Source organism: Mesoplodon bidens (assembly GCF_964165515.1).
Source record: "Mesoplodon bidens genome assembly, chromosome: 7".
NCBI classification, from domain to species: domain Eukaryota; kingdom Metazoa; phylum Chordata; class Mammalia; order Artiodactyla; family Ziphiidae; genus Mesoplodon; species Mesoplodon bidens.
This window is the reverse complement of record NC_138164.1, coordinates 54,075,008-54,102,988: the sequence shown is the minus strand read 5'-3', so window position 1 is coordinate 54,102,988 and position 27,981 is coordinate 54,075,008. Positions and strand designations below refer to the sequence as shown.

Here is a 27,981-nt window from a genome sequence, read left to right as displayed (position 1 = left end):
ATTCTTTCTTTGTAAGTATAAATTCTTTAATGAGCCATAACCTCCAAAAGACAGCTAAACCTATCAGTCAACTTAAATATCAATATATACACATATATGCATATACAACACACATACATGCGTCTGAAAACTAAAATAAAAACCATTATAACTTTTAACCAAGTGCCCATGATTTTTTTTTGAGTCCTTGGCTATTAATGAAATATACTACACCTACTGAATTCAACTACTGAAGTTACATGTGCAAAAAGAACTGGTTGGTGCTTTCTGAAAATACTCTGTGAAGAGCTATGGCACCAGATTTGAGCATCTTTATTTGAGGATAAAGGTATCCTCAGGCAGTTATATGGAGTCTATAATTCTATGATCACATAAGATGAAAAAACATTTACATAAAAAGTGATGCCATTCTTTAAAATTGGTCAACATTTTCCCATTGTTCAATACAACATTTAATTAATCTTAAAGAAGTTTTGCTACTTTCATGTTTCAAAAATTATACATAGTATTTACATTTAGGATCTTAAATTTCCTGTCACTTTACAAATACCTTTTCTCTATACCTGTTAAAGGACAATAATAAAACATTTAAGAATCTTCTGTTATCCTCTTTTTAAGTAAGATGTATCAGCATAAGAAATCAACATTTAGGTATGAGCAAAAGGAAATAAGCATATACATTATACATATTTTATAGTAATTTTAATAATTCCACATTTTGTCCCCAAAAGAAAAAACATGAAGCTGAAAGTATCAGATATAGCAAATACTCAAACAAGTTTTTCTAAATTCATCTCAATTGTTATAACTCTGGAAGAAACTACAATTTACTTTGTTTAGAGGTGTTGACCTCACTGCCATGTATGAATAACCAAGAGAATGATTACTGTACTCTTAAAACATTAATGATGACTATGATTGATTCAAACTCCAGAAATGTTAACTAATATTGTCAAGAGAAATGCAGGAACCTCTACTCGAACAAACTATGAATGTAAAATAAATTTATTTTAAAAATACGTGGTGTATATATATATATATATATACATACATATACATATATATGTATATACATATACATATATATACACACACACCACACACACATATATATATACACACACAATGGAATATTACTCAGCCATTTTAAAAAAGTATGAAATATTGCTATTTGCATCAACACGGATAGACCTAGAGAATTTCGTACTAAGTGAAGTAAGTCAGACAGAAAGACAAATATTATATGATACCCCTTATATGTGGAATCCTAAAAGTAATATGAGTGAATCTATATACAAAACAGAAACAAACTCAAAGACATAGAAAACAAACTTATAGTTGCCAAAAGGGAAGGGAGGGGGAGGGATAAATTAGGAGTATGGGATTAGCAGATACACACTACTATACATAAAATAGATAAGGAATAAGGATTTACTATATAACAAAGGGAACAATATTTAATATCTTATAATAACCTATAGTGGAAAATAATCTGAAACTAACACAATTACTGTAAATCAACTATACTTCAATTTTTTAAAAATGAATAGGATACAGTCCCTGTCTTAAAAGAGCTCACAGTCAAGTACAGAAATCAGCAAAATAATCAACACAAGGTATCTCTTTTTTAAATATGTTAAAATTTCTGTATCTCCTGCTAATTAATATGAAAACATTCAGGGAACTCAATAAAAAACCATACCCCACTGAAATTTTGTGATACATGCCTAAATATTATATTTGTGTATTAAGAACATATATACATACATGTAAAAATAATCGGTGCCTTTTTTTTTTTTTTTTTTTGCGGTATGTGGGCCTCTCACTGTTGTGGCCTCTCCCGTTGCGGAGCACAGGCTCTGGACGCGCAGGCTCAGTGGCCATGGCTCATGGGCCTAGCCACTCCACGGCATGTGGGATCTTCCCAGGCCAGGGCACGAACCCGTGTCCCATGCATCGACAGGCGGACTCTCAACCACTGTGCCACCAGGGAAGCCCAGGTGCCATTTTTGAATGCTGTTTCTTCTGGGCAGAAGATCCTCTTTATAGGCTCATTTAATCCTAACAATCTTATGAATCAGGTACTACTATTACTATTAACCCAAGTTTACAGAGGATAAACTGAGCTCACTGGTAAATTACATGATTTGTCCAGTCACACTCCAGTAGATGATTAAGCAGAAATTCAAACTCAGGTTGTCTGACCCAAGAATTTCTCTTCAGGACTTCCCTGGTGGTCCAGGGGCTAAGACTCCATGCTCCCAGTGTAGGGGGCCCAGGTTCGATCCCTGGTCGGGGAACTAGATCCCACATGCCACAACTAAGAGTTCACATGCCACAACTAAAGATCTCGCATGCTGCAACTAAAAAAAGATTGAGCCTCCCGCAACGAAGATCCCACATGCCACAACTAAGACCCGGTGCGAATGAATGAATGAATGAAATTTATGCTCAACTGTGACCAACCAATGAGTTATACTGTCTCATGCAGAGCTTCACTGCAAAGGTACAGAGCAGGAAAGGACACTATTTGGACAGAGACCTTTCAGCCAAGGACAGAGCACTGAGGCTGTAAACGACTAGGAAACACCACTCACCATGGTAGAGAAGAAACATCCCTGTCATGTAAGACACCGTGAATGCACTGTACAGGTAATGCAGGTTTCCTCTGCCACTGCCACTGCTTAGATACCTTGAGGCATCCTGGGTATAAATTTGAAGCCACTGGCAAACTACTGAAAGGTTAAACACAGAGTGACATAAACATTTTTTTTGAAAAAAATTACTCTAGTAGCAGTATGGAACTAGCTGGAGAAGAATTTAACTGAAAGGAGGGCCTGAATGATGGCATTAACTGTGGGAACAGACCAAAAAATGAGAAATGTGAGAAAAATTTAAGAAGAAAAATAAAACACTGTAAAGTGAAAGTGAGGAAGAAGGGAAAAGTGTGACAAGTTTCTGACTTGGGCAAATGACCAAGAGGAAAAGGTCTGGAAGAGGAACATGTTTACTTGAACATGTTGAATTTCCAGTTCCTATGAGACATCTAGGTGGATTTTTTTTTTTTCCCTGTAAGCAGTTCCACCTTCTAGTCCATACCTACATACCCCTACTAGTATCTTCTTGATGCCATATACCTGTCCAAAACTACCTGGTCATTACATTTCATACTGGTATAGATGTCAGCCTTTCAAAAGAAGAATTTTCCATTTCTCTGCTAATGAGATTGATCAAGTCTAGCAAATTAAATAAATTCCTTGAGAACAAAGCCAACATCCCTCACCCACTCTCCAATCACTCAACAGACACTTGACTGAATGGCTAAAAGGAAGCCACTTGGTACTCCACTTATAAAAGGCTACTAACTTTTCTTTTAAAGAGAAGAGTCAAGTCCATCTTTTCCCTAAATGTTCTAACTTGTAATTTCAAAAACCTTCAGTTATTAACTATCCCAAATGAATCTTTATTGTTGTCCCCTCTCATTTCTTTCCTCCTTAAAAAAAAAAAAAGAGTTTTATTAATCTAATCCTGTGTGGATTTTGGTTTACTCAGGCTAAAATTATTTGGTAAAATATCTGTCTCAAAAGAAAAACAAGTAACATTATTTTCAAATTCCATACAACTGTGTGGGATAATTATATAAAGCATTTGTAAAATTCACTCCAGTCCCAACTACTACCTTCCACTGCAAGTTTGTTCTGACACTTGATGTCTCTTTCTAAACGTAACGACTCAGATTAAGCTGGAAAAAAAAAAGACATATTTTTACCTACAAGCAGATGTCATTAACTGTAAACAGATTTTTTTTTTACTTAAAAACTTGTCCCAAAACTAGTTATTTTCTTTAAATAAGAATCTTCAATTTCAAGTTTTCAAATCTTATATTTAAATAAACTATAACAATTGAATATTTGCTTGATGGAAAAAAATAACTTTAGATGTCAAATTTCTGAACAAATTAACTTTTCTTCAAATCATGGCACTAGCTGATCTTTTAAATTAGTAAAGTACACACAAAGAGCTACAACACTCAAGGGAAAAGAAGTCATCTACAGAATGGTCTCATCCGTGGAAATGGGCCTTTCCAAGGAAGATACAAATTCTTTCTCCTAACTCAATCTATTAGGGAAATCACTGAAAAAGAAAGCCCTACAAATCTGTCCACCCGATAAATAAATAGTAAATAAGTGTTCAGCTCCCATTAGATAAAGTAGTCTACTAAAATAATAAAAGTATGTCTGCTGAAAAGACTTTTTTCCAGTTTCAAAGACTTTTCTACTCATAGAATACTGGGATTTATTTGCACCAAGCCCTCAAGGAACTCTTTCGGTCTGAATAAATCAGGCAAATACAAAAGAGAAGACCTTGGAATCTCCAAAACTCAGATTCCTGGTTTTAAATATTTTTAGGTTATCATAAAGGCCAAAGACAAGTAATACTTTATTATGTTTCAGAGACAGAATTTGAATTAGGTGTAAGGTCTGATCTCCCTGATCCTGTCCCTTAGCATTCTCGCCTTCATGAAACTACGCAGTTTCCTGTTGTTGCTTAAGCAATAACTTTTGTTAAATGGATTTTTTTTTTTCTAATTAAAATTCCCCTGTAGGAAGGGAGTTCTCTGGCAGTCCAGGGGTTAGGACTCCACACTTTCACTGCTGAGGGCCCAGGTTCAATCCCTGGTCGGGGGAACTAAGATCCCACGAGCCAATAACAAATAAATTAACTAAAAAAAAAAATTCCCCTGAAGAAAATGGGAGTATACACTGATGTAATCTTTCTGGAAGACAATTGAGCAATATACCTCAAAACTACTTTTAAAAATGTTCTTTTGGCTTTCAGGAATGGCTGGAACCAGAAGTTTAAATGATGTTGCCAAAGTTTTGTCTCTTCAGTTTTTGGCTATCTTTGCCTCTCTTCAATATTCAGACATACTCTCTATATACTGTAGAGAAAACAGACATTGACAGCCCCAACTTAGTTACATTATCCTACCTTAGTCATCCCAGTAGAAAAAAAGAGACTTTTCTTTTCCTTCCAAAAGAAAAGACCCATGAATGACTCTAAATGGCCCAGCTTAAGGTACAGGGTGGGAGTAACAAGGACACTTTCCCTGGAACCACAGGGAATAGAATATGATTCCCAAAGCAAGTATGCTACGCAGAAAATTAACATATGTTCATATAAATGTACATATCCTTTGACCAGCAATTGCACTTCAAGGAATTAAAATTTATGTAATTATTCTGTACCAAACATAAATAAATGACAAGAATAAACTCATTTAATCTTCACAGCAACTCTGTGAGGTAGATACTACTATTTATTATCATCCCAATTTATAGATACAGAAACTCAGACACAGAAAAATTAAATAATTTGTCTAAAGTCAGAACTAGTAAGAAGCAAAACCAGTTATCAAACCCAGATCATCTGACTCCATCCCATGCTTTTCACTACTTAACTTTACTGCCTCTCTCTTTAACTACTTATCACACTAAATTAAAGATGAGGGCCTCCCTGGTGGCGCAGTGGTTGAGAGTCCGCCTGCCGATGCACGGGATACGGGTTCGTGCCCCGGTCTGGGAGGATCCCATATGCCGCGGAGCGGCTGGGCCCGTGAGCCATGGCCGCTGGGCCTGCGCATCCGGAGCCTGTGCTCCGCAACGGGAGAGGCCACAACAGTGAGAGGCCCGCATACCGCAAAAAGAAAAAAAAAGATGAATGCAAAGATTCAGCTAGACAAATTCATCACATTTATAATTACATGTACATTAAATTATATGTTAAAATGATAAAACACTTTAGTTAATAAAAATTAATGCTACTATATATATATACACACACACACATATTTTAGAATATGGAAAGCTGCCACTAATATACAGTTAAATTTTAAAAACACATACTGCATAAATGAACAGATGTTATGAACTTATTTTATAAGAAGTAAAATAAAACTAATGATAGATATAGATGCATATGGATGCACACAAAAATCTCTGGAAATATATCTTAAATTAAAATATCAGCAATATACCACTTCACACCCACTAGGATGGCTATAATTGAAAAGACAAAGACAGATAACAATAAAGGACTATCAACTGCAAAGTCAAGAACAATCTTGATTCCTTAGGACAATGGCAAGTAGTTCACTATAGCTGAGGCTTATCTATTTGCCAATTATCAGCTACTCACATTATTTCCTTAAGTCTTTCAACAATTTCTTCAATAGTTTCAAACCTCATGACCCACAAGTACAAATAACTCTTGGCAAACATGGTGATTTCACCATACTATTTCTTTTAAATTATCCATTAAAAATAAACAATCCCTTGTAAGTCTCTATGTAATATGTACATAGAAGAAAAGATGAGTTATACCGTTTTGTTTGGTTTTTCTTAATTAGATGCTTTGTTAACTAATTATTCTGTTTAATCATTAGTAGAAGAAGACAGTTCCATTATACTGGAGAAGAAAAAGAAAACAATAGGGACAGCTTTCAGAAATCATTAAATTAACTGTACAAAATTAAATCAGTCCAGAATCTAGATGTTTTTGGACTTAAGGTATTGTCTTTTAAAAACTGCTTCAACTAACATTCATGCTTACTGAGTAATAAAAATGGTATCATTATTTGTTCAGACTGAAATCAAACAGGAAAGATTACAAATCATCAATTAAAAATAAATATGAACACATAGTTCTACAAAACTTATTTTTCTTTTAAAAGTAACAGAAAATATGATGCTTGTTTAGCTGTGCTTTGATTTGAATCATGAATGTTATGACCATATTTCTAGATAACATCAAAGTTTTTTCAGTGCTGGGACCATGGATGGAAAACAGGTACAAACACAAAGATGTCCTATTCCCACACTTCTGTTGGTGTATAGCTCCTTTTCTTGCACTGAATTCTAATACAGCAGACCAGTTGGTGCTATAGGCCAATGGGTAAGGAATGGAATATCTCCTGAATCCCAGTCCTGAGACAGATCCTTGGGATAGAAAACTAGAACCAGGAAAGTGGACCCTATATAAACCTGGCAGGAATAGACTGTCTGATTGGCCCCCACCTAGGGCCTAGACTTAAGGAGACATGTTAATAGGAAAGATGACCTCCATCACATGAAAGGAGGCCAGAAAGTAGGCAGGACAGTTTTCCCTTTAGGAGACCACAGACGGAAAAGGAATAAACTATACTTTGCAAACCAGATAACTGACTTAAAAGTTACTCTCTGGCTTTGTTACCCTTTTGTTTTGTTTTTAGCCTTTAGAAAAGTCTTTTTTCAATAATCCAGCCTTGTTTAAGCTGTGTCTTAGCAAACAAAGGGGAAATGACTGGGTGGAGAGGGAGTTATTTGAGGCAGAATGTGAAGAAAATAGTGATGTTCTATGAGAACACTAGAAAAATGGAAGAATTGGGGCTCTATTGGGGCTCTGAGGTCAAACTAACCCTTCCCATGTGATGGCTTTCCTTCCATTGACAACCCTGGAAGACTGGAGTTTTCACTTTATTAAGAGAACTAGAAAGTTTCTGTATAAGTACACAGAACCAAATTAGCTGCCAAATTAACTGCGACAAGGTCTGAAGAGATAGGTACTACGGTCAAGAGTCAGCAACTTTCTGTACTGTTTGAAATATTTGTAACAAGTAGGTTACTACAATAAGTAAAATATAAAACAGATTAGCAATAGACAGGTCAAAGCAGGAATATACTGATGCACCAAACCATGACAGTATGAGTCAAAACTGGGTAGAAAAATAGATGAGCAGAGTTTCCAATCACCTGAACAGAAGAGTAATTCAAGAGCCAAGCAGAAAAGATCAGTCAGAAAGTTGGTCTAACAAGTAGGTAAAGTCAAGATGTGAGTAAAACAGGATGCACAGACTGTAGAGAAAGGAAACCAAACCACCAGTCTGAAATCAAAGGCAATTAACCTGCTTCCTATAAAAGCAAGCAATTGAGGGCTTCCCTGGTGGCGCAGTGGTTGAGAGTCCGCCTGCCGATGCAGGGGACACAAGTTCGTGCCCCGGTCCGGGAAGATCCCACGTTCCGCGGAGCGGCTAGGCCTGTAAGCCATGGCCGCTGGGCCTGCGCATCCGGAGCCTGTGCTCCGCAGCGGGAAAGACCACAACAGTGAGAGGCCCACGTACCACAAAAAAAAAAAAAAAAAAAAAAGCAAGCAATTGTGTTACCGCATTTGTGCTTATAGTTGTGAAAGCACAACATTGCTTTAAAAGAATTTAGTGTCGGGCTTCCCTGGTGGCGCAGTGGTTGAGAGTCCGCCTGCCGATGCAGGGGACACGGGTTTGTGCCCCGGTCCGGGAAGATCCCACATGCCGCGGAGCGGCTGGGCCCGTGAGCCATGGCCGCTGAGCCTGCGCGTCCGGAGCCTGTGCTCCGCAACGGGAGAGGCCACAACGGTGAGAGGCCCGCGTACCGCAAAAAAATAAAAAATAAAAAAAAGAATTTAGTGTCATAACCCTGATTCCAAGACCAGAAAGAAATATTTTACTCCTCAGGAACCTAATTCTCTGGGACAACTTGGTAGGTATGACACCCATCTTCTGTGATATCCTATTTACGCAATGTAAAACTAAAATATTTTAAGTTATTTGTGGGATGTTTTAAACATTGTTTTAATTTCGTGCTCTTAATTTCTAAGTCCAAATATACACCTTACAGACCAAAATTACTTTCACTTATGTGACTTCTCCTTAACTTTTATTCTATGGATGAACAGTCTTTCATAAAAAAACAGGTTTCCCAATCCTCCTCAGTTGCAAGGCTGCAAAAGAATCTTAAACAAAACAAAACACCAATATGCTAGAAGGGGTAAAACAAAAATTGCTTCTTGGGGAACGTATAACACTTTAACAATTCACTATTCCAAAATAATATTTTAACATAAAATAAAATTCTGTAGGCTCTATCTATTTTTACTTATACGTACCTGTGAAGGTCCACTAAGTGGCTTCTTACAGCAAGCACACACTCTTCTTCTTAGAAGAGCATGTAAAACAATATGATATTTCACTGTTGTCTCTGAACTTATGTGGTATTCATAATACTATAGATTACAACATGTTTAGGTTTCAAAACTTGAAAATCCTCTTCAACTTTTGGTCATAGTTATAACCAGATAAAGCATTAAATTTAAGAAGCTTGAAAAGAAGCAATTTTTTTCTGAGATTATAGCTAATGATCTTTTACAGTGATCACTTTGCATAGTTTAACACTTAACTCTCCACGAAGGACACTGCTGATAAGTTAAGGGGAAAATGTTTCTCATCGTAATTAGGAGTCCAGACTTACCTGTTATACCAAAAAATAGCAACCATACTTTGCAACAGAAAAATATTTTCAAAAGCAAGTTTACCTTCCTGACTGCCAAAGTTCTATGGAAACATTTTTAAACCTTCTTGTGCAACAGGTTTTTAAATTTTGATTTCCAAAGCATCAAGAATTTCAACTCCAGAGATTAAGTGCAGAAGGACAAGAAAACAATGCAATGAAAAGTGACAAGCCTCAAAAATAGCTGGGGCGGGGGGGCGGGAAACTGTCTTGGCTACTCTAATATAATCTTCATTTATTACCTATCAGCACTCCTTCTCAGGTTCTGATACTATTACTTATCAGTTCTCCTCTTCTGGTCCCCATATTTCAGCCAAATCAAAGACCTATTCATGGTTTATCACTTCAGTGCCTTTGCATTACTGTCCCCTCACCTAAAAATCCCTTCCCTATTCCTTTCCCTCACTCTTCTTCACCCCCAGCCCCTACAATGTATTTATAAATAAAAGTTTTGATTTAGACTCTTTATTTTTTTAAAAAAAATTGATGTAAAGTCAGAAAATCAAGTTCAAGTCCCATTTAATCCTATTTAATTCTATTTATGATCTGTGTGAAAGTGGGCTAATTATTTAACTTTGATAGACTCCACAGGGTAATTCACTGTGTTACCAAGAAGAGTTATTGAGATAATGTTTGTGGAAACACTCTAATTTTTTTAAACGGATAAAATGAAGATAAGTCTCTGCATGTGAAGCAAATGCCTAAAGAAATAAATGTAAGCTATGTGACACAGCCAAAGAAAGTTATCTGTAGACTTTACTAACATAATAATATGGAGAGAATAGATGGTGCTAGTAAAAGTTAGAACAAAGAACATATATAAATCTAAACCATTCTAAAAGCTACGTGCAAAGCTATATAAATATATATATAATATATATTCCAAGAAATTCTGAATTTTTTGTTATTCACCCAAGTATTTAGAGCAAATGCTGGTTTATTTGTTTTTTGTGTTTTTTTTTTTCAAGTGGGAGACTCAAGTATTTCTGTTTAATTCCATTAGATAGAGCATGTTGCCAAGGAGACCACAAATGTAGTTCAGGTCCCAGATGCATCAAGCCTCTCTTCCCCTGCCCCCGCCATACATTCAGAAGGTTCCAGGCACCCAGCTGGATGTTGGTCATTGTAAGCCCTCGGTCATTAAAATATTTTAACTTGTAATGTTGTGGGAATGATTTTCTTAAAATACATTTGGCCTTTGAATGTATACTCTATCACAAAATTATTTTCCAAAAATTAAGTCTTAGATTTAGCATTCTGTCCAGATAAATTTCCTAATATTTACAAACACCTAGCATTACAAAACTTGCATGAACCACTGTGTTTGTAGTTGGCTGAATAGTATCCCACAAAATTCACATCCACCAGAACCCCAGAATGTGACTTTATTTGGATATAGGGTCTTTGTAGTATTAATTAGTTAAGGATCTTGAGATGAAATCATCCTGGATTTAAGGTGGGCCCTAAATCCAATGATTAGTGTCTTTATAAGAGAAAGCATATTTGGACACAGAGACACAGGAAAGAAGGCCATGGGAAGATGAGGCAGAGATCAGAGTTATGCTGCCACAAATAGAGCAAGCCTAGGACCACCAGAAGCTGGAAGAAGCAAGGAAGGATTCTTCTCTAGTCTTCATGGGACACTGCCCTTCCAGCACCTAGATTTCAGACTTCTAGCCTCCAGAACTGTGAGAAAATAAATGTCTGTGATAATTTGTTATGGCAGCCCTAGGAAACTAACACAGTGTTGGAGCGCTAACCTGTAGCTATTACACAATAAATCGTACTGTCGTTAAGACATTTTAGAGAGTGAGGACTATTTCTCTGGGACTTCCCTATAATAGTGTTAATGCTCCCTTAAAACACAAGCTTTTTTCCTTTCTTAATCTTTTTGCTCTATACTCCAGAAAAATCAGTATCTGTAGAACTGTACATACAGTTTTAAAAATCTAGCCTCTTTGAAAACCATTTACACTTAAGCAACAATTCTATGAAATATTTCCACAGGCAAAATTTTTCATTCATTCTGTTCAGTAAACAATGGAAAACTTACAGATATAACTAAAAAATTTCTTCTGAAAAATTCTACGATGAAGACATTGATATGTATAAGGGAAAGTAAAATAATTATGAAATTATAAAAGTTATATTTTCCTTCAGTGTAGCTTACAGAAATGAGAACTTTAAATGAATAGCATTTACTTTATGAACAACTGCATAACCCAAATCATTACTCAAAGTCAGCAATAATTAAAAACAGGACATTAGGGCTTCCCTGGTGGCGCAGTGGTTGAGAGTCCGCCTGCCGATGCAGGGGACATGGGTTCGTGCCCCGGTCCGGGAAGATCCCACATGCTGCGGAGCGGCTGGGCCCGTGAGCCGTGGCCGCCGAGCCTGCGCGTCCAAAGCCTGTGCTCTGCAACGGTAGAGGCCCCAACAGTGAGAGGCCCGCGTACAACAACAACAACAAAAAAAAAAACAGGACATTAAATCTTGTGATATTTAATGATCTCAGCTTTGACAATAGCAAATCTTTAAAATTAAGAATACTAGTGGAGGGCTTCCCTGCTGGCGCAGTGGTTAAGAGTCCGCCTGATGGTACAGGGGACACGGGTTTGTGCCCCGGTCCGGGAGGATCCCACATGCCGCGGAGCGGCTGGGCCCGTGGTCCATGGCCTCTGAGCCTGTGGGTCCGGAGCCTGTGCTCCGCAACGGGAGAGGTCACAGCAGTGAGAGGCCCACGTACAGCAAAAAAAAATAAAATAAATAAATAAATGAAAGACCCCTGCCCATAAAAAAAAAAAAAGAAAGAAAGAATACTAGTGGAATGGGACTTCCCTGGTGGCACAGTTAAGAATCTGCCTGCCAATGCAGGGGACACGGGTTCAAGCCCTGGTCCGGGAAGATCACACATGCCACGGAGCAACTAAGCCCATGCACAACAACTACTGAGCCTGCGGTCTAGAGCCCGTGAGCCACAACTACTGAGTCCGTGTGTCACAACTACTGAAGCCCACGCACCTAGAGCCCATGCTCCACAACAAGAGAAGCTACTGCAATAAGAAGCACACACACCTCAACGAAGAGTAGACCCTGATCACCACAACTAGAGGAAGCCTGCGTGCAGCAAAAAAGACCCAACACAGCCAAAAATAAATAAATAAAAATAAATTTTTTTAAAAAATTAAGAAATACTAGTGGGGGGACTTCCCTGGTGGCGCAGTGGTTAAGAATCCGCCTGCCAATGCAGGGCACACGGGTTCAAGCCCTGGTCCAGGGAGATCCCACATGCCGCGCAGCAATTAAGCCCGTGTGCCACAACTACTGCGCCTGCGCTCTAGAGTCCACGAGCCACAACTACTGAGACTACAGGCCACAACTACTGAAGCCCAGGCACCTAGAGCCTGTGCTCCGCAAAAAGAGAAGCCACTGCAATGAGAAGCCCATGCACCACAAAGAAGAGTAGCCCCTGCTCACCGCAACTAAAGAAAGCCCACGGGCAGCAATGAAGACCCAACGCAGCCATAGATAAATAAATAAATAATTAATTAATTAAAAAAAAAAAAAGTAATACTAGTCTACCAATACAATGATTTAGTCAATGGCTTCACCGTTATAATAGTTTTTAATGAAAATTATCATCATATTGGGTACAACCTACAATATATAAATTAACCTACAACTGGGAAATAAAATTGCTGCTCAAAAAGTTATTTTGAGGGACTTCCCTGGTGGTGCAGTGGTTAAGAATCCACCTGCCAATGCAGGGGACATGGATTTGATCCCTGGTCCTGGAAGATCCCACATGCCGCGGAGCAACTAAGCCCATGCGCCACAACTACTGAGCCTGCGCCCTGAGAAGCCCGCGCACCGCAACGAAGAGTAGCCGCCACTCTCCACAATTAGAGAAAGCCCACACGCAGCAGTGAAAACCCAACGCAGCCAATAAATAAGTAAATAAATAATTTTTAAGAAAACCACTTGGAGTTTTTTTTAAGTTATTTTGAGAGATTAGGTTTCTTAGAAATTCATTTTTTAGATACTTGTATCTAAAATTTAAAGCTTACCCTGAAACCTCTCTCTTAGCACACTTTACCATTATCTTTTCCCAATAGTACCCTGTCCATTCATGCTAATTTTACTTGTAGATCTCTGGTTCTATAATATGCCTATGTGACTTGTCACCTCCCACAAAGTGCCCACAGCTGATCAGTGAAATGTTCTGACGGACACTATTATAGAATATCTCCAAGACTAATGAAATGGCAATATTATTTTCCAAAGAGCATATTCTTTTTAGAGGGGAGTATTCAGAGCTCACTGATATATATATATGTATTTGTATCCTATATACATGTGCTTGAGACTTCAAGTCCTAAGGAACTTTCTTCCCATACCTATCCCTACCCTCTCCAGCATAAACTGCTCTCATTCTGTTGATTTCCATTCTTATTTCTGCCTTCGTGTATGCTCAAATCTGTCCTATACATTTTTTTAAACTCTCAATGGACCACGCTATTTCTTGCAATTCAATTTAAACACGTCTTATTAAGCACTAATCAGTCAGACAACTCTGGGATACAAAAAAATAAAGTCTTTTTATCCTGAAGAGAAGGCATTCCAAGTTTTCCAACAGATATTCTTACCTCTCAAAATTCAGGTGACTCAAACAAATGGTCTTAATCTGCTGCCTCCACTTCCTATCCTTTCTCCTGTTTAAAGTTTACTATTCGTTTTACAACACAACATTCCAGCTGAAACAATTCTGGGGTAAGACTGTCCTTGATATAAATTCTCAAAGGACAGCATGGTGTACTGGAGTACAGGCATCAGGAAACTTATAGTCCGGGATTTACCACTCAACAGCTGTGTAACCATTCATAGGCAAAAACATGCAGGGAAGGGGTAAGGGGGCATGGGCACATTGGTTCCTCATCCATAAACTGGATTGAATCAGATGATCTGTACAGTTAACTTTCAACTCTAAAATTTTATGAAACACAAAGATCTTCACTAATTTCACATCTCACTGACCTCTATCTGCCACCCCTGATGCTGAGAAACATTCCCTCACTTTCTTTGACTCTGGATACTGATCTCCTCCACCTCTGTGCCTAGATTAAGATTAGCTATATGCAACAGAAAACTCTAATTTATAGTGGTTTAAACATACAAGGTTACAGTCTTTCATGTAAAAAAAAAAAAATCCAGAGGCAGCTATGACAACTCCACTATAAGCCATTAGGGACCCAAGTTCTTTCCAGCTTTTTGCTCTGACATCCCTAGGATGTGGGTCCTTACCTACATGGTCCAAGATGGTTGCTAGAGCTCCCAGTCTTTATATCAGAATGCCAGTCTCCGGAAAGAAAAAAGCTAGAAAAACGTACCCTCATCCTTTAAGAATACTTTTTGGGATACTGCGTGCATCATTTCCACTTAATCCAACTGGCCAGAACTTATTCACATGTCTCTGTATGTTAGTAACTTGAAAACAATCTCTCCTGCATGGCTACATGACTAGCCAAAAAATCAGGGGTTCTGTCAACATCGAGAAGAAGAACAACCATTGGGGAAAATTAAACTTTCTCAAACTCTCTCTTTCTTCTATGCTTCCTTTTATTTTCCATCCTCTTAGCAAGAGCATTCCCCAAAGATCAGTCCTTGGTCCTCTGTTCTTCTGTCTCCACACCGACTTTCTGAGGGCACTCACACAGTGTCACAGCTCTATCTACACTAAGGACTCTCAAGTCGTTGTGTTCAGCCCCTGCCTGTCCATCTTCTGAAGGCTTCATTTGGATAACTATAAAGTAAAACCCATGATCTTCCAAGCCAACAAAGACAAATAAGTAATTTTAAAAGAAAAACATTTTCAATCTTCTTATTTAAGTCATGGATTCACAAGTATCCCAGACCTTCAAGGTTGGAATTTTGAAGTCACCTCTGACTCTTTCCACAAGCCATGGGTTGCAGGTCATAGTGAACTTCTAAAAAGAAACGGAATAAATTGGACTATATAAGGTTTATATAGCATATGACTTGGGATGTGCATTTATCAAACTGGCTTCGGCCCCTACAACTATAATGTTCTAAAGTCACCATTCTAATTATCAAGTCAATGAATCTATCTGTTATAGATAAAGAATGCCTGTGTTCCCCCCCCCTACAAAATACATATGTTGAAACCTAATCCCCAATATGATAGCATTTGGAGGTGGGACCAAAGTGATGGTATTTGGAGGTGACTAGGTCATGAGGACAGAGTTCTCATTAATGGGATTAGTGCCCTTATCAAAGAGACCCCAGAGAGCTTCCTTGCCCCTTCTACCAAGTGAGGATATGGTGAAAAGATGGCCATCTATGAGCCAGGAAGCGACCTCTCACGAGACCCTGAATCCGAACCTGCCTGTGCCTTGATCTTGGATTTCCCAGCCTCCAGAACTGTAAGAAATAAATGTTTGTTGTTTAAGCCCCTTAGTCTATGATAATTTGTTACAGCAGCCCAAAGATATTATTTTTAGTCCTCATTATACATGACATCTTCAGAGTATTTCACATTTATTCATCATTTCCTCATCCTCAAAATTCTCTACACTCAGCGTTTCCACAATACCACTCTATCTTGGTTCTCCTGCAATACCTCTAACCACTCCTATCCAGTTTCCTGGCTGTTACTTCTCTATCTACCTCTTAAATATCGAATTTTCCCTGGGTTCAATTCTTAGGCCACTCCTCTTTTCACTCTATACACATTCCCTAAACAATCTCATTTTTTTCTTTATTTCTGACAATCAGCTGGCTACTGGTAATTGCCAAACTATATCTCTAATCTTCACTTCTCTCCTAACCTCCTGATCCATATATGTGAACACTTAAATGACATCTCTACCTTGATTATAGGCAGGCACATTTAATTCAACATATCAAAACTAACCTCAGCATTACTTTCCCTCATCCAAATTCATTTCTTCCCCTAAATTCTCCATTTGCATTCACAGCATCATCACCCACCCACTTACCCAAGTTAGAAACTGTTACCCTCAACTACTCTTTCTCCTTTACCCTTCACAGCCACTCACTACTAAATTTTGCTAATATGAGCTTTCAAATTTCTCTAGAATCCATATGTTCCTTTCTATTCCCACCGTAAAAGCTCCTGAGTTTTTTCACACTGTTCTTTCTCCCTCCAGTCCATTGCTATTTGAGTCACATTTCTAAGATGTTTCTTGATTTTCAAGAATCCCCACTTTTCAACAGACCCCACGGTCTACAGAGTGAAAGCTATAAATTCCATAGCCTAATACACAGAGCTTTTCACAATCTGACCCCAACCTACTCCAGCATCAAAGCTTACCTCAATTCCCATTTACACTATACTTCTCTCCATTCCTGGAACAATCCATTTCACACATTTACATGTTTTTCTCTCTGCCTATAGCCTCCTCTACCCATAGCCTCCCCTACCCTTTTTTTCTACCTGGCAAATGCATATTCATCCTGCATACCGTGGTTTAAACATCACCTTTCATAAGAAGCCTTCTCTCTCCCTCAGTAAAGTGGACCCACCTTCTTCATTTATCACTACTTATTTCAAGACTCTCCATTAATGACTAAGTTAGGGATAGAATCTTACTCCTTACTCATTTATTTTTGTTCTAGCAATTAGCACAATGCCTGAAAAGCAATAAATACCTGTCAAATCAATGAATCCCAAATGGTTCTTGACAACTGGCAACAAACAGCAACCAAGAAATCCCAACTACTTCAATATAGAATGGGGGAAGGGAGGGGATCCAGGCTGACTATGAATTACAATGGTTCAATAATAAACAATTATCAATTTTTTTAATGTCTCAGACTATGACACCTCAGGTATTGTGCATAAATTTACCTTTTACCTTATCTCACTTATACTGCTTAAATAAAATATTTCAAATGCTTTCTCTAATACACTTAAGCAGGTTGATATGAAAGAATGCAAGAACCTCAAATGATTATAATACTTCATTCCAGGTTAAATACCATCTAAATAAATGGATGAAATTCTAAATGTATTAACGGACAGCAAAAGAAAACAAAAAGAAAAAAGTAAAGGCATATAAGGGAATTAACCCATGTGGTCATTAACAATTTTTCTTGCACAAATCTCAAAGTACGAGAAAGTAAAAACTGTAAGAAAAATAAAGACAGTTGGCTAAGTAACTTCACCTACTAGAAACAAATGAAATTTTCTAATTATTGTACCACAGTACATAAGCAAAGTCAGGAAAATAAACTCTTAATTTCAAATTATCAAAATCAGACTGTCATAAAAATCAGTGATTTTCAAGCTATGTTACTCCTCAGCATGACAGTACAGTAAGTCCCCTACATACGAACCTTCAAGTTACAAACTTTCAAAGATACGAACAGGCGTTCGCATGTCCAATCAGGCAAGTTAGTTCATGTGTCTGGCGTACATTGTCAAGCGCGTGCATCTTCTACGAGTGGTTGTGCGTTTGTGTACTTTACTGTACAGTACTGTATAGAATACAGTAGTACAGTATCTTTATTTCAAGCCCAGGATGCCCGGAAGAAAGGGTAGAAGCAGCGGTGATGTAACTGGTACTGCTAAGAAATGCCAAGCAGTAATGATGGGAAACAAAAGTGAAAATAATTGAGACAGTGGAGTGGCAAGGGGAAGAAGAAGTAGGTGAAGAACTGAAGAGATTCACAACACAGGAAATGGCAAAGGGATTTTCTTTATTTGAGGAGGCACTGTTAGTTTTTGAGGCACAGGACCCAAACGTAAAACGGAACATGAAGGTTGCAGCAGCTGTTCAGAATGCAATCCAGTGCTGCCGTGTCATCTATGATGAGAAAAAAAGAGCTACTAGCCAGACATCACTGGATCATTCTTTCAAGAGGGTAGATGGAATTGAATCCAGCAAGGAACCAGAACCTGTGCCATCAACGTCAAACGTGAGTGACATTGCAGCTTGCCCTCCATCTCCTATTGCTGATGATCCTTCAGCTCTACCATCTCCCACCTCCTCTCCCTCCTCCAGTCAGTAACTCCTCTTGCCTGTTCACTCGATGCCAGCACCTGTATGCCAGCTGTTGTAGTGTACTACTGTACTTTTTTCAAGGTACTGTACTGTAAGATTTAAAATGTTTTATTTTTTGTGTTTGTTTTTTATGTATTATTTGTGTGAAAAGTATTATAAACCTATTACAGTACAGTACTATATAGCCGATTGTGTTAGTTGGGTACCTAGGCTAACTTTGTTTGACTTACAAACAAACTGGACTTACGAACGTGCTCTCAGAACAGAACTCATGCTTATGTAGGGGACTTACTGTAGTATTCAGAAGAGCACAAAATTGGAAACAAGTTAAATATCCAATAATAAAGTAAATGATGAAGTCATTATTATACCCATTATTAATATACCCACAAGATGTAATAATTTAGCCACTGAAGATTATGTTTTTCTGGAATTTAATAGAATAACCTTTCCCTATATCATCGATGTTAAGGGAAAAAATAAGGCTACTCTGGGTGTCTTTTATCTTCCTTATAGCTTTTTTTAAATTAAACTTTTATTTTAAGACACCTATTAAGAAATAATACAGGGCTTACCTGGTGGCGCAGTGGTTAAGAATCCGCCTGCCAATGCAGGGGACACAGGTTCAAGCCCTGGTCCTGGAAGATCCCACATGCCACGGAGCAACTAAGCCCGTGTGCCACAACTACTGAGCCTGCACTCTAGAGCCCGCGAGCCAAAACTACTGAAGCCCGCACGCCTAGAGCCAGTGCTCCGCAACAAGAGAAGCCACCACAATGAGAAGCCCACACACCACAATGAAGAGGAGCCCCTGCTCGCCACAACTAGAGAAAGCCCACGTGCAGCAACAAAGACCCGCAGCCAAAAATAAAATTAATTAATTAATTAATTAAAGAAATACAGAAATCCCATTTCTCTGTACCCAGTTTCCCTCAGTGATAACATCTTACAAAATTATAGAACAATATCAACACTAGGATACTGACATTAATACAATATACTTTCTTGTTCAGATTCCCCCAGTTTTACTGTACTCATTTGTGTTTGTGTGTATTTAGTTCTATGCAGTTCATATGTAGGCTTATGTATCCACCACCCAGTCAAGATACAAAACAGTTCTACTACCACAAAATCCCTCCTGTTACCCTTTCATAACTACACCAATCCCTCACCTTCCTTACAGTTTTTATATTTTCCATATGTTCAGCAACTGGGTATTCATTCAATACATCTTTATTAAACATCTACTATATGTCAAGCACTCTTCTTTGCATATAATTCAAATAGCATGTATTATTTTTTCCAGTTTGTAAAAGTAATTTTTCAAAAGACAAGGTTTTTTTCTTTCAACTCAACTTTAAAATAGAAATATGAAAAAAATCAACTAAAAAGTATTATTAATTGAAAAGATACTTTAGGAACAAAAATAGTTTAGTATGTTGAACAAATAATTCCAGGAACATTCTGGAATTAAACACAGAACATTTCAGTATCATATTATCATAGTATGATTAGCTTTTAGAGAGATGTAGGTAACAAAATCATACTAACTCCTGAAGAAAGCTTTATAACAAAGGTTTGCAGACTCAATTAGATTTATTCTTTACTTATTAAAGGTTTTTTGTGGGGTTTTTTGGTTTGTTTGTTTGTTTGTTTGGCTCTGTGGGGTCTTCATTGCTGCGCCCGGGCTTTCTCTAGCTGCGCGAGCAAGGGCTACTCTTCGTTGCAGTGCGCGGGCTTCTCATTGCGGTGGCTTCTCTTGTTGCAGAGCATGGGCTCTAAGCACGCAGGCTTCAGTAGTTGTGGCTCACGGGCTCTCGAGCACAGGCTCAGTAGTTGTGGTGCGTGGGCTTAGTTGCTCTGCGACATGTGGGATATTCCCGGACCAGGGCTCAAACCTGTGTCCCCTGCATTGGCAGGCGGACTCTTAACCACTGCGCCACCAGGGAAGTCCTCTCCCAGTAACTTTTTACAGAGAGTTTTACATAAAAAGAACTACTCAAAGGATACAACTCAAGATATACAAAACTATTCTAATGCCTAAAAAGTGATTCAAATTAAAACACCTACTCTTCAAAAGCTATTGTTAAGAAAATGAAAGGGCAAGCCACAGATTGGAAGAAAATATTTGCAAAACACCTGATAAAGACTTGTATCTAGAACTTAAAAATTCAATAATAAGAAGCCAACAAATGCAAACTATTACATACAGAATAGATAAACAACAAGGTTCTACTGTATAGCACAGGGAGATAAACCATAATGAAAAAGAATATAAAAAAAGAAAGTATATATGTATAACTGAATCACTTTGCTGTATAGCAGAAACTAACACATTGTAAATCAACTATATATAAATTTAAAAAAGAAGCCAAACAAACAATCCAATAAAAAAAGGGTAAAAATTTGCTCAGCCTCTTTACAAAAATATTCCAATGCAATAGGCACATGAAAAGGTGCTCAACATCATTAGCCACCAGGAAAATTTAAATTGAAACCACAATAAGATACCACTACATGTCCACTAGAATGGTTAAATTTTTTTAAATAATATAAATAAAATTTAAAAGACTAACTGGAACTCTCTTACATTGCTGGTAAGTATGCAAAATGGCACGGCCAGTTTGGAAAACAGTTTGGTGGTTTCACATAAAGTTAAACTGATCATATGACCCAGCAATTCTCCTAAGTATCTACCCAAGAGAAATGAAACCATATGAACAAAGATCTGTCTGCAAATGTTTAGAATAACTTTGTTCATAATAGCCCAAAACCAGAAACTCAGAAGTCCACCAACTGGTGAACGGATAAACAAATTGTATTATATTCAGCAATAAAAAGGAACTGACAATACATACAAGATGGATACGTCTCAAACATATTTTTGTAAGTGAAAAAAGCCAACCCCGAATAGCCAAAGCAATCTTGAGAACGAAAAATGGAGCTGGAGGAGGAATCAGGCTCCCTGACTTCAGACTATACTACAAAGCTACAGTTATCAAGACAGTATGGTACTGGCACAAAAACAGAAAGATAGATCAATGGAACAGGACAGAAAGCCCAGAGTTAAACACACGGACATATGGTCACCTTATCTCTGATAAAGGAGGCAGGAATGTACAGTGGAGAAAGGACAGTCTCTTCAATAAGTGGTGCTGGGAAAACTGGATAGGGACATGTAAAAGTATGAGATTAGATCACTCCCTAACACCATACACAAAAATAAGCTCAAAATGGATTCAAGACCTAAATGTAAGGCCAGACACTATCAAACTCTTAGAGGAAAACATAGGCAGAACAGTCTATGACATAAATCACAGCAAGATCCTTTTTGACCCACCTCCTAGAGAAATGGAAATAAAGACAAAAATAAACAAATGGGACCTAATGAAACTTCAAAGCTTTTGCACAGCAAAGGAAACCATAAACAAGACCAAAAGACAACCCTCAGAATGGGAGAAAATATTTGCCAATGAAGCAACTGACAAAGGATTAATCTCCAAAATTTATAAGCAGCTCATGCAGCTCAATAACAAAAAAACAAACAACCCAATCCAAAAATGGGCAGAAGACCTAAATAGACATTTCTCCACAGAAGATATACAGACTGCCAACAAACACATGAAAGGATGCTCAACATCTTTACTCATTAGAGAAATGCAAATCAAAACTACAATGAGATATCATCTCACACCAGTCAGAATGGCCATCATCAAGAAATCTAGAAACAATAAATGCTGGAGAGGGTGTGGAAAAAAGGGAACACTCTTGCACTGCTGGTGGGAATGTGAATTGGTACAGCCGCTATGGAGAACGGTATGGAGGTTCCTTAAAAAACTACAAATAGAACTACCATATGACCCAGCAATCCCACTACTAGGCATATACCCTGAGAAAACCATAATTCAAAAAGAGACATGGGGCCTCCCTGGTGGCGCAGTGGTTGAGAGTCCGCCTGCCGATGCAGGGGATACGGGTTCGTGCCCCGGTCCGGGAGGATCCCATATGCCGCGGAGCGGCTGGGCCCGTGAGCCATGGCCGCTGAGCCTGCGCATCCGGAGCCTGTGCTCCGCAACGGGAGAGGCCACAACAGTGAGAGGCCCGCATACCGAAAAAAAAAAAAAAAAAAAAAAGAGACATGTACCAAAATGTTCATAGCAGCCCTATTTACAATAGCCCGGAGATGGAAACAACCTAAGTGTCCATCATCGGATGAATGGATAAAGAAGATGTGGCACATATATACAATGGAATATTACTCAGCCATAAAAAGAAATGAAATTGAGCTATTTGTAATGAGGTGGATAGACCTAGAGTCTGTCATACAGAGTGAAGTAAGTCAGAAAGCGAAAGACAAATACTGTATGCTAACACATATATATGGAATTTAAGAAAAAAAAATGTCATGAAGAACATAGGGGTAAGACAGGAATAAAGACACAGACCTACTAGAGAATGGACTTGAGGATATGGGGAGGGGGAAGGGTAAGCTGTGACAAAGTGAAAGAGCGGCATGGACATATATACACTACCAAACGTAAGGTAGATAGCTAGTGGGAAGCAGCCGCATAGCACAGGGAGATCAGCTCGGTGCTTTGTGACCGCCTGGAGGGGTGGGATAGGGAGGGTGGGAGGGAGACGCAAAAAGGGAGGGGATATGGAAACATATGTATATGTATAACTGATGAAATTTGTTATAAAGCAAAAAATAAAAAAAATAAAAATAAAATAAAATAAAGAAAAAAGCCAGACATAAAAAACTATACAATTCCATTTATAAGACATTCCAGAAAAGACAAAAGCGCAAGGACAGAAAATAGATCAGTGATTGCCAGAGGCTAGGGAGGGAACTGACAGCAAAGGGGCACAGAAGAGCTTTTTGGAGGGAAGTGTTCTCTATCTATATCTTGATTGCGGTAGTGGCTACACTTATGTATACATCCGTCAAAACCCACTGGACTGTTTAGTTAAGAAAGTGAATTTTATTGCATGTAAATTATACTTCAATAAACATGACTAAAGAAAAATTATCCTAGGGAGGGTGGGAGGGAGGGAGACACAAGAGGGAAGAGATATGGGAATATATGTACATGTATAACTGATTCACTTTGTTATAAAGCAGAAACTAACACACCATTGTAAAGCAATTATACTCCAATAAAGATGTACAAAAAAAAGAAAGAAAAAAAGAAAAATCATCCAAAGTCAAAAAAAAAAAAAGAATACATCTCGTTATCAAGATTCTACAATTTATAAAAGCTTCTGGATTTTGTTACTTTAAAAAATAATCTTCCCTTTCCCTACTGTGGGATAGAGAGTAGTCATTATAGCCCTGGGGTGGGGTGAGGGTTGTCAGAGCCCAAGTGAACCAAAGAGGTACTCTATGTGGGGAGGAACGGCCAAATGAGTTTAGTCAGAGGCCAAGCACTGCAAGGAGGGTGTCAAAGCAGAGGGGCAGCCTGGCATGGGGCAATAGGTGAGCACGGAATGAGGACGACGTCGTACTCCACATGGAAGCAGAACCTAAGGGGAGTGAGAAGTATATCCACAGTGGGGAAACTGACATGGGGAGCTGAAGCCAGGGCAGGTTGAAAAGGCTGTCCCTGTATTGGGGCATCCTGGTATGGGCTGTTAGGTCCTGACAGGGACAGGGGACTGGGAGAGAAAGAATGAAGAATCTGAGCCCAGCAGAGAGAGGAAGGCATCCAGGAGAGGAGAGGGTGGTAGCAAAGATGAAAGATTGGTTAAATACAGGGAGACTGAACACAGAAGTAAATATATTAAGGATAATGGAAGCCAGATTTCTCACTGTCAGAGAAGAATATTACAAATATAAAAAAGGAAAAAACTAGACTGGACCCTGGAGTGTTGGAGTGAAATCAGTGGTACTGGTCGGAACTCACAGTTTTCAATATATATGGATAAACAAATAAACATAGACATAAATATGTGTGTGTGTACACATACATATATTCCCCGGCTCGGTCCATTAAGAAAGCCTGAGAGCAGTAAAAATACAACAGCAATAAACACACAAGCACGGAGATCTTAGCTTCTAAATACCATTATCCATTAAAAGGATCCAGGTCTCCCTAGAGAAATGGCTGATTCCAGAACTAAAGGAGGGACAGTACAAGATAAGCCCAGAACATCTTCTTATACCAAAAAGTAAAGACATGCGCAAAGAATGGTGGGGACATGTCATAAAGACATGGAAACCAGCTTGAATGGGCTCTCGTTGGCCAAAAGAGGAATAATTTGAACTAAATAAACAGTAATAATATAACTCAGCAAAAAAACATGAAGAAAACCATGTATCCATAGATATAAATGCATAAAGGAATACAAGTTTGATGAGGAACAAGACACATAGTTTCAAAGAAGTCCTCACAAAAACCATTCATTAATTAACTATTAAATATTAACTTTAGAGTGAAGAACCCTGGCAGACATTGCTTATAATCAAAGTAATCAAGTAATCAAAGTGAAAATCACCAATAATAGGACAAACTGAAATTTTACACCAGATAGGATGCAATGAGCACCACTTCTGTGATATTCCTGCCCAAATACATAACCTGTATGTATCTAATCATAAGAGAACAGATAATCCCAAATGAGAGGTATTCTACAAAATAACGACCCTATAATCTTCGTTAGGGTCAAGGTTATGAAAATCAAAAGACGAAGGAATTGTTTCAGATTGAAGAAGTCATGCAGCACATGGCCAAAAATGTACTGAAAGTAAATGAAAACGAAATTCATCGCCATCGAGAATAAGTACGCAAGCAGCAAACTCTTGAATATCAGTACGATGCCTCAGCTGAGCTCAAAAGCCATCCAAGAGCTTGCCTCACCTCTGATGAGATGGTCCTGTGACAAATAAATGCAATACATAATTCTGAACTGGATCCTTTTGCCAGTAAAGAGATTAATGGCATAATCAACAAAACTTGAACCAGTCTGAGAACTAGATGGAGTACTATGCCAGTGTTAATTTCCTGATTTTGATGATTGTACTGTGATTATGTAGGGGAATAACCTTGTTTGTAGAAAATACACACTAAAGCATTCTGGGGTGATAAGGGAGGGCATCAGGTCAGCAGCTTCCTCTCAAATGGTTCAGGGAGTAAAGAGTTCTTTGTACCGTACTTGCAAGTTTTCTGCAAGTTTGTGATTGTTTCAATTTTCTTTAAAGGTGAGGGGGGGAAAAACCCCAATGTCGCTAAAAATGAAATAATGTTAAAAACAAACTGTGATCCTCCATATTGTTAATCTTGGTAATAAGAAAAAGACAGCAGACTATGCAAAATTACTAGGAAATAACAAATAAAATTTTGGAGCCAGAAAATACTTTAAATATAGCCCAAGCCCTTCTTTTGTTAACCTCAATCAGGTCAAGAGTGATGAAGGACTAAACAATATAAAAGGTCCCCGCTAAAGGAAGTTATCAGGAGAGGAATAGTGAAAGGGGCAGTAGACCAATAGTGGGTAGAACAATGGTATTCTGATGCTACAAATGGCTGCAACCATCAGCAAAACACAATCTCAGCATCTCCTCTGAAAAATGAAGGGACTGTCTAGCTGAGATCTAAAATTCCTTGCAAATGTGCGACCAGAGTTATGCTGAAATAGACGTGCTTCCCCAGCTCAAGTTATTACATTATGTGTAGCTATACAGTAATACAAAAGAATACAGATACAAAAATAAACGTGCATAAACCCTGAATTCTCTTCAGTTGTGGAAATCCCTCAATTAAATTAAAATTCAATGCATTTGCCAGATTGTTCCTTATGAGGACAATTTTGTGACAAATGAAAAGAATTAAAACACACATTAAAGTGAAACAAGATCACCTTCAGAGGTCTGCTAACGGTCCTTACCTAAAAGACAGTGTTCAGGACTTGGGGGGGGGCGGAGTTGGGACGAAGTGAGAGAGTAGCATTAACAAACATACACTACCAAATGTAAAATAGCTAGCTAGTGGGAAGCTGCTGCGTAGCACAGGGAGATCAGCTCGGGTCTTTGTGACCACCTAGAGGGGTGGGATAGGGAGAGTGGGAGGGAGGCTCAAGAGGGAGGGGATATGGGGATATATGTATACGTATAGCTGATTCACTCTGTTGTACAGCAGAAACTAACACAACACTGTAAAGCAATTATACTCCAATAAAGATGTTAAAAAAAATAGTGTTCAGACTCATTCTGAAATAACCGTCACATTTGTTCTGAAAGAACGAGGCGCATTTCCTAGAAATGTTTAGAAGTTTAAGGATCCTTTCCCCTTCCTCGGTACCACGCGTCCACAGGCGCGGTGACTAGACAGGCCCCCACCAGCTCAGGGGTGAGGGAGCACAGGACTCTCAGCACTTCCTTTCGGAGAGGACAGCCCCCTGCGTCACTCGCTACTCACTCAGGATGCTGGGCAGAACTTTATCCCCGAGGAACTTAGCACAGTTGGCTCCCGCCCTACCAGCCCTGCGGTCCTGGCCCAATCCCGCCGGCACCGGGGCGCTGCCCCTGGTACCCAGCCCCCTCCAGAGCGAGGGTCGCGGCACCCAGACTCGCCCCAGCTGACCCAGCTTGGCCGCCCCGGGCCCGGAGGACGCGATCTCCTCCTCCCCCTCCCCTCGTGCCGGCCCCTCACGCCCACTGCGAGGCTCAGCTGGGCCAAGAAGGCCGGACGCCGAGCGCCGCTCAGCCGGGGCCCAGCCCGGCCCTCCCCGCCTCCAGGCCGCGACGCCCGGCCCCGAGGAGCCCACTGGACGGCAGCCGGGGAGGCGGGGGCGGGGAGGCCCGGGGGCGGCGCCCGTCCCACACCCTTACCTGGCTTCTCGTGGTCGTAGCCTACTACGATGAAGTAGTCGGCCAGCCGGGCCATGGCCGCCGCCGCCACGCCGGGGAAGCGGGTGCCCGTTGCCGCCTTCGCCGCCGCCGCCCACCCGGTCCGGGAGGGCTCAGCATTTTCCCTGCAGCAGCAGTAGCGGCAGCGGCGGCACTTCAGCCATGTTTGACAACCGAGGCGCGCTCTGCGCCTGCGCCGCGCTTAGCGTCCGCTCCTCCCCCGCCCCCACCCGCGCTGGCTGGTTGACCTGACCCCCCCGGCGGAGAGCCCACCCCCACCCTCTTGGCGCCGCTAGGACAGCTGGTTTGGGGAGTGGGCTGCCGGGCGTATTGCTACCACACGCCGCCACCGCAGCCGCTTGGGGTGGTTCACTTTGAGGCCTGGCTGCCCCTCCGCGGCCCACCTCCCACTCCCCTATTTTTCCTAAAGCAGGGTGTCTTTCCTTCCGCCTTCTCCACTCTTCCTTTCTGGGTCTGGGAAGAAGAGACAGGGATGGTTGAGGGGTCCCCTGGAAAGTTTGCTGCTTCCCCTCCCCCCTCCCCCTCCCCTTCCCAAGACGAGATTCTCCCGCCCTCGACTGGAAGCATGGAATTTGCACCGCCAGGGCTTTTGCTGCACGTTTCCTGTTTATGTTGTGCAGATGGGAATTTTAGGAACATGCCACCGAGTAGGCGGAGGAGGAAGAGGGTTTTGCTCAATCCTCAGAGGCGCCTCGTGCTTTAGTGCTGGGTG

The 27,981-nt window shown here is 39.7% G+C and overlaps 1 protein-coding gene across 7 annotated transcripts in view; it reads right to left on the bottom strand.

The window, feature by feature from the left end:
• Positions 1-27,427, bottom strand: part of SBF2 (SET binding factor 2) — a 469,332-nt gene extending 441,905 nt beyond the window's left edge. For all 7 annotated transcript variants that reach the window (XM_081239230.1, XM_081239229.1, XM_081239231.1 and 4 more), the window contains exon 1: positions 27,231-27,427. In XM_081239230.1, coding sequence (XP_081095356.1) covers positions 27,231-27,285 — 55 coding nt within the window. In that variant the 5' untranslated portion in view covers positions 27,286-27,427. The remainder of the gene's footprint in view (positions 1-27,230) is intronic.
• Positions 27,428-27,981: the final 554 nt, after the last annotated feature.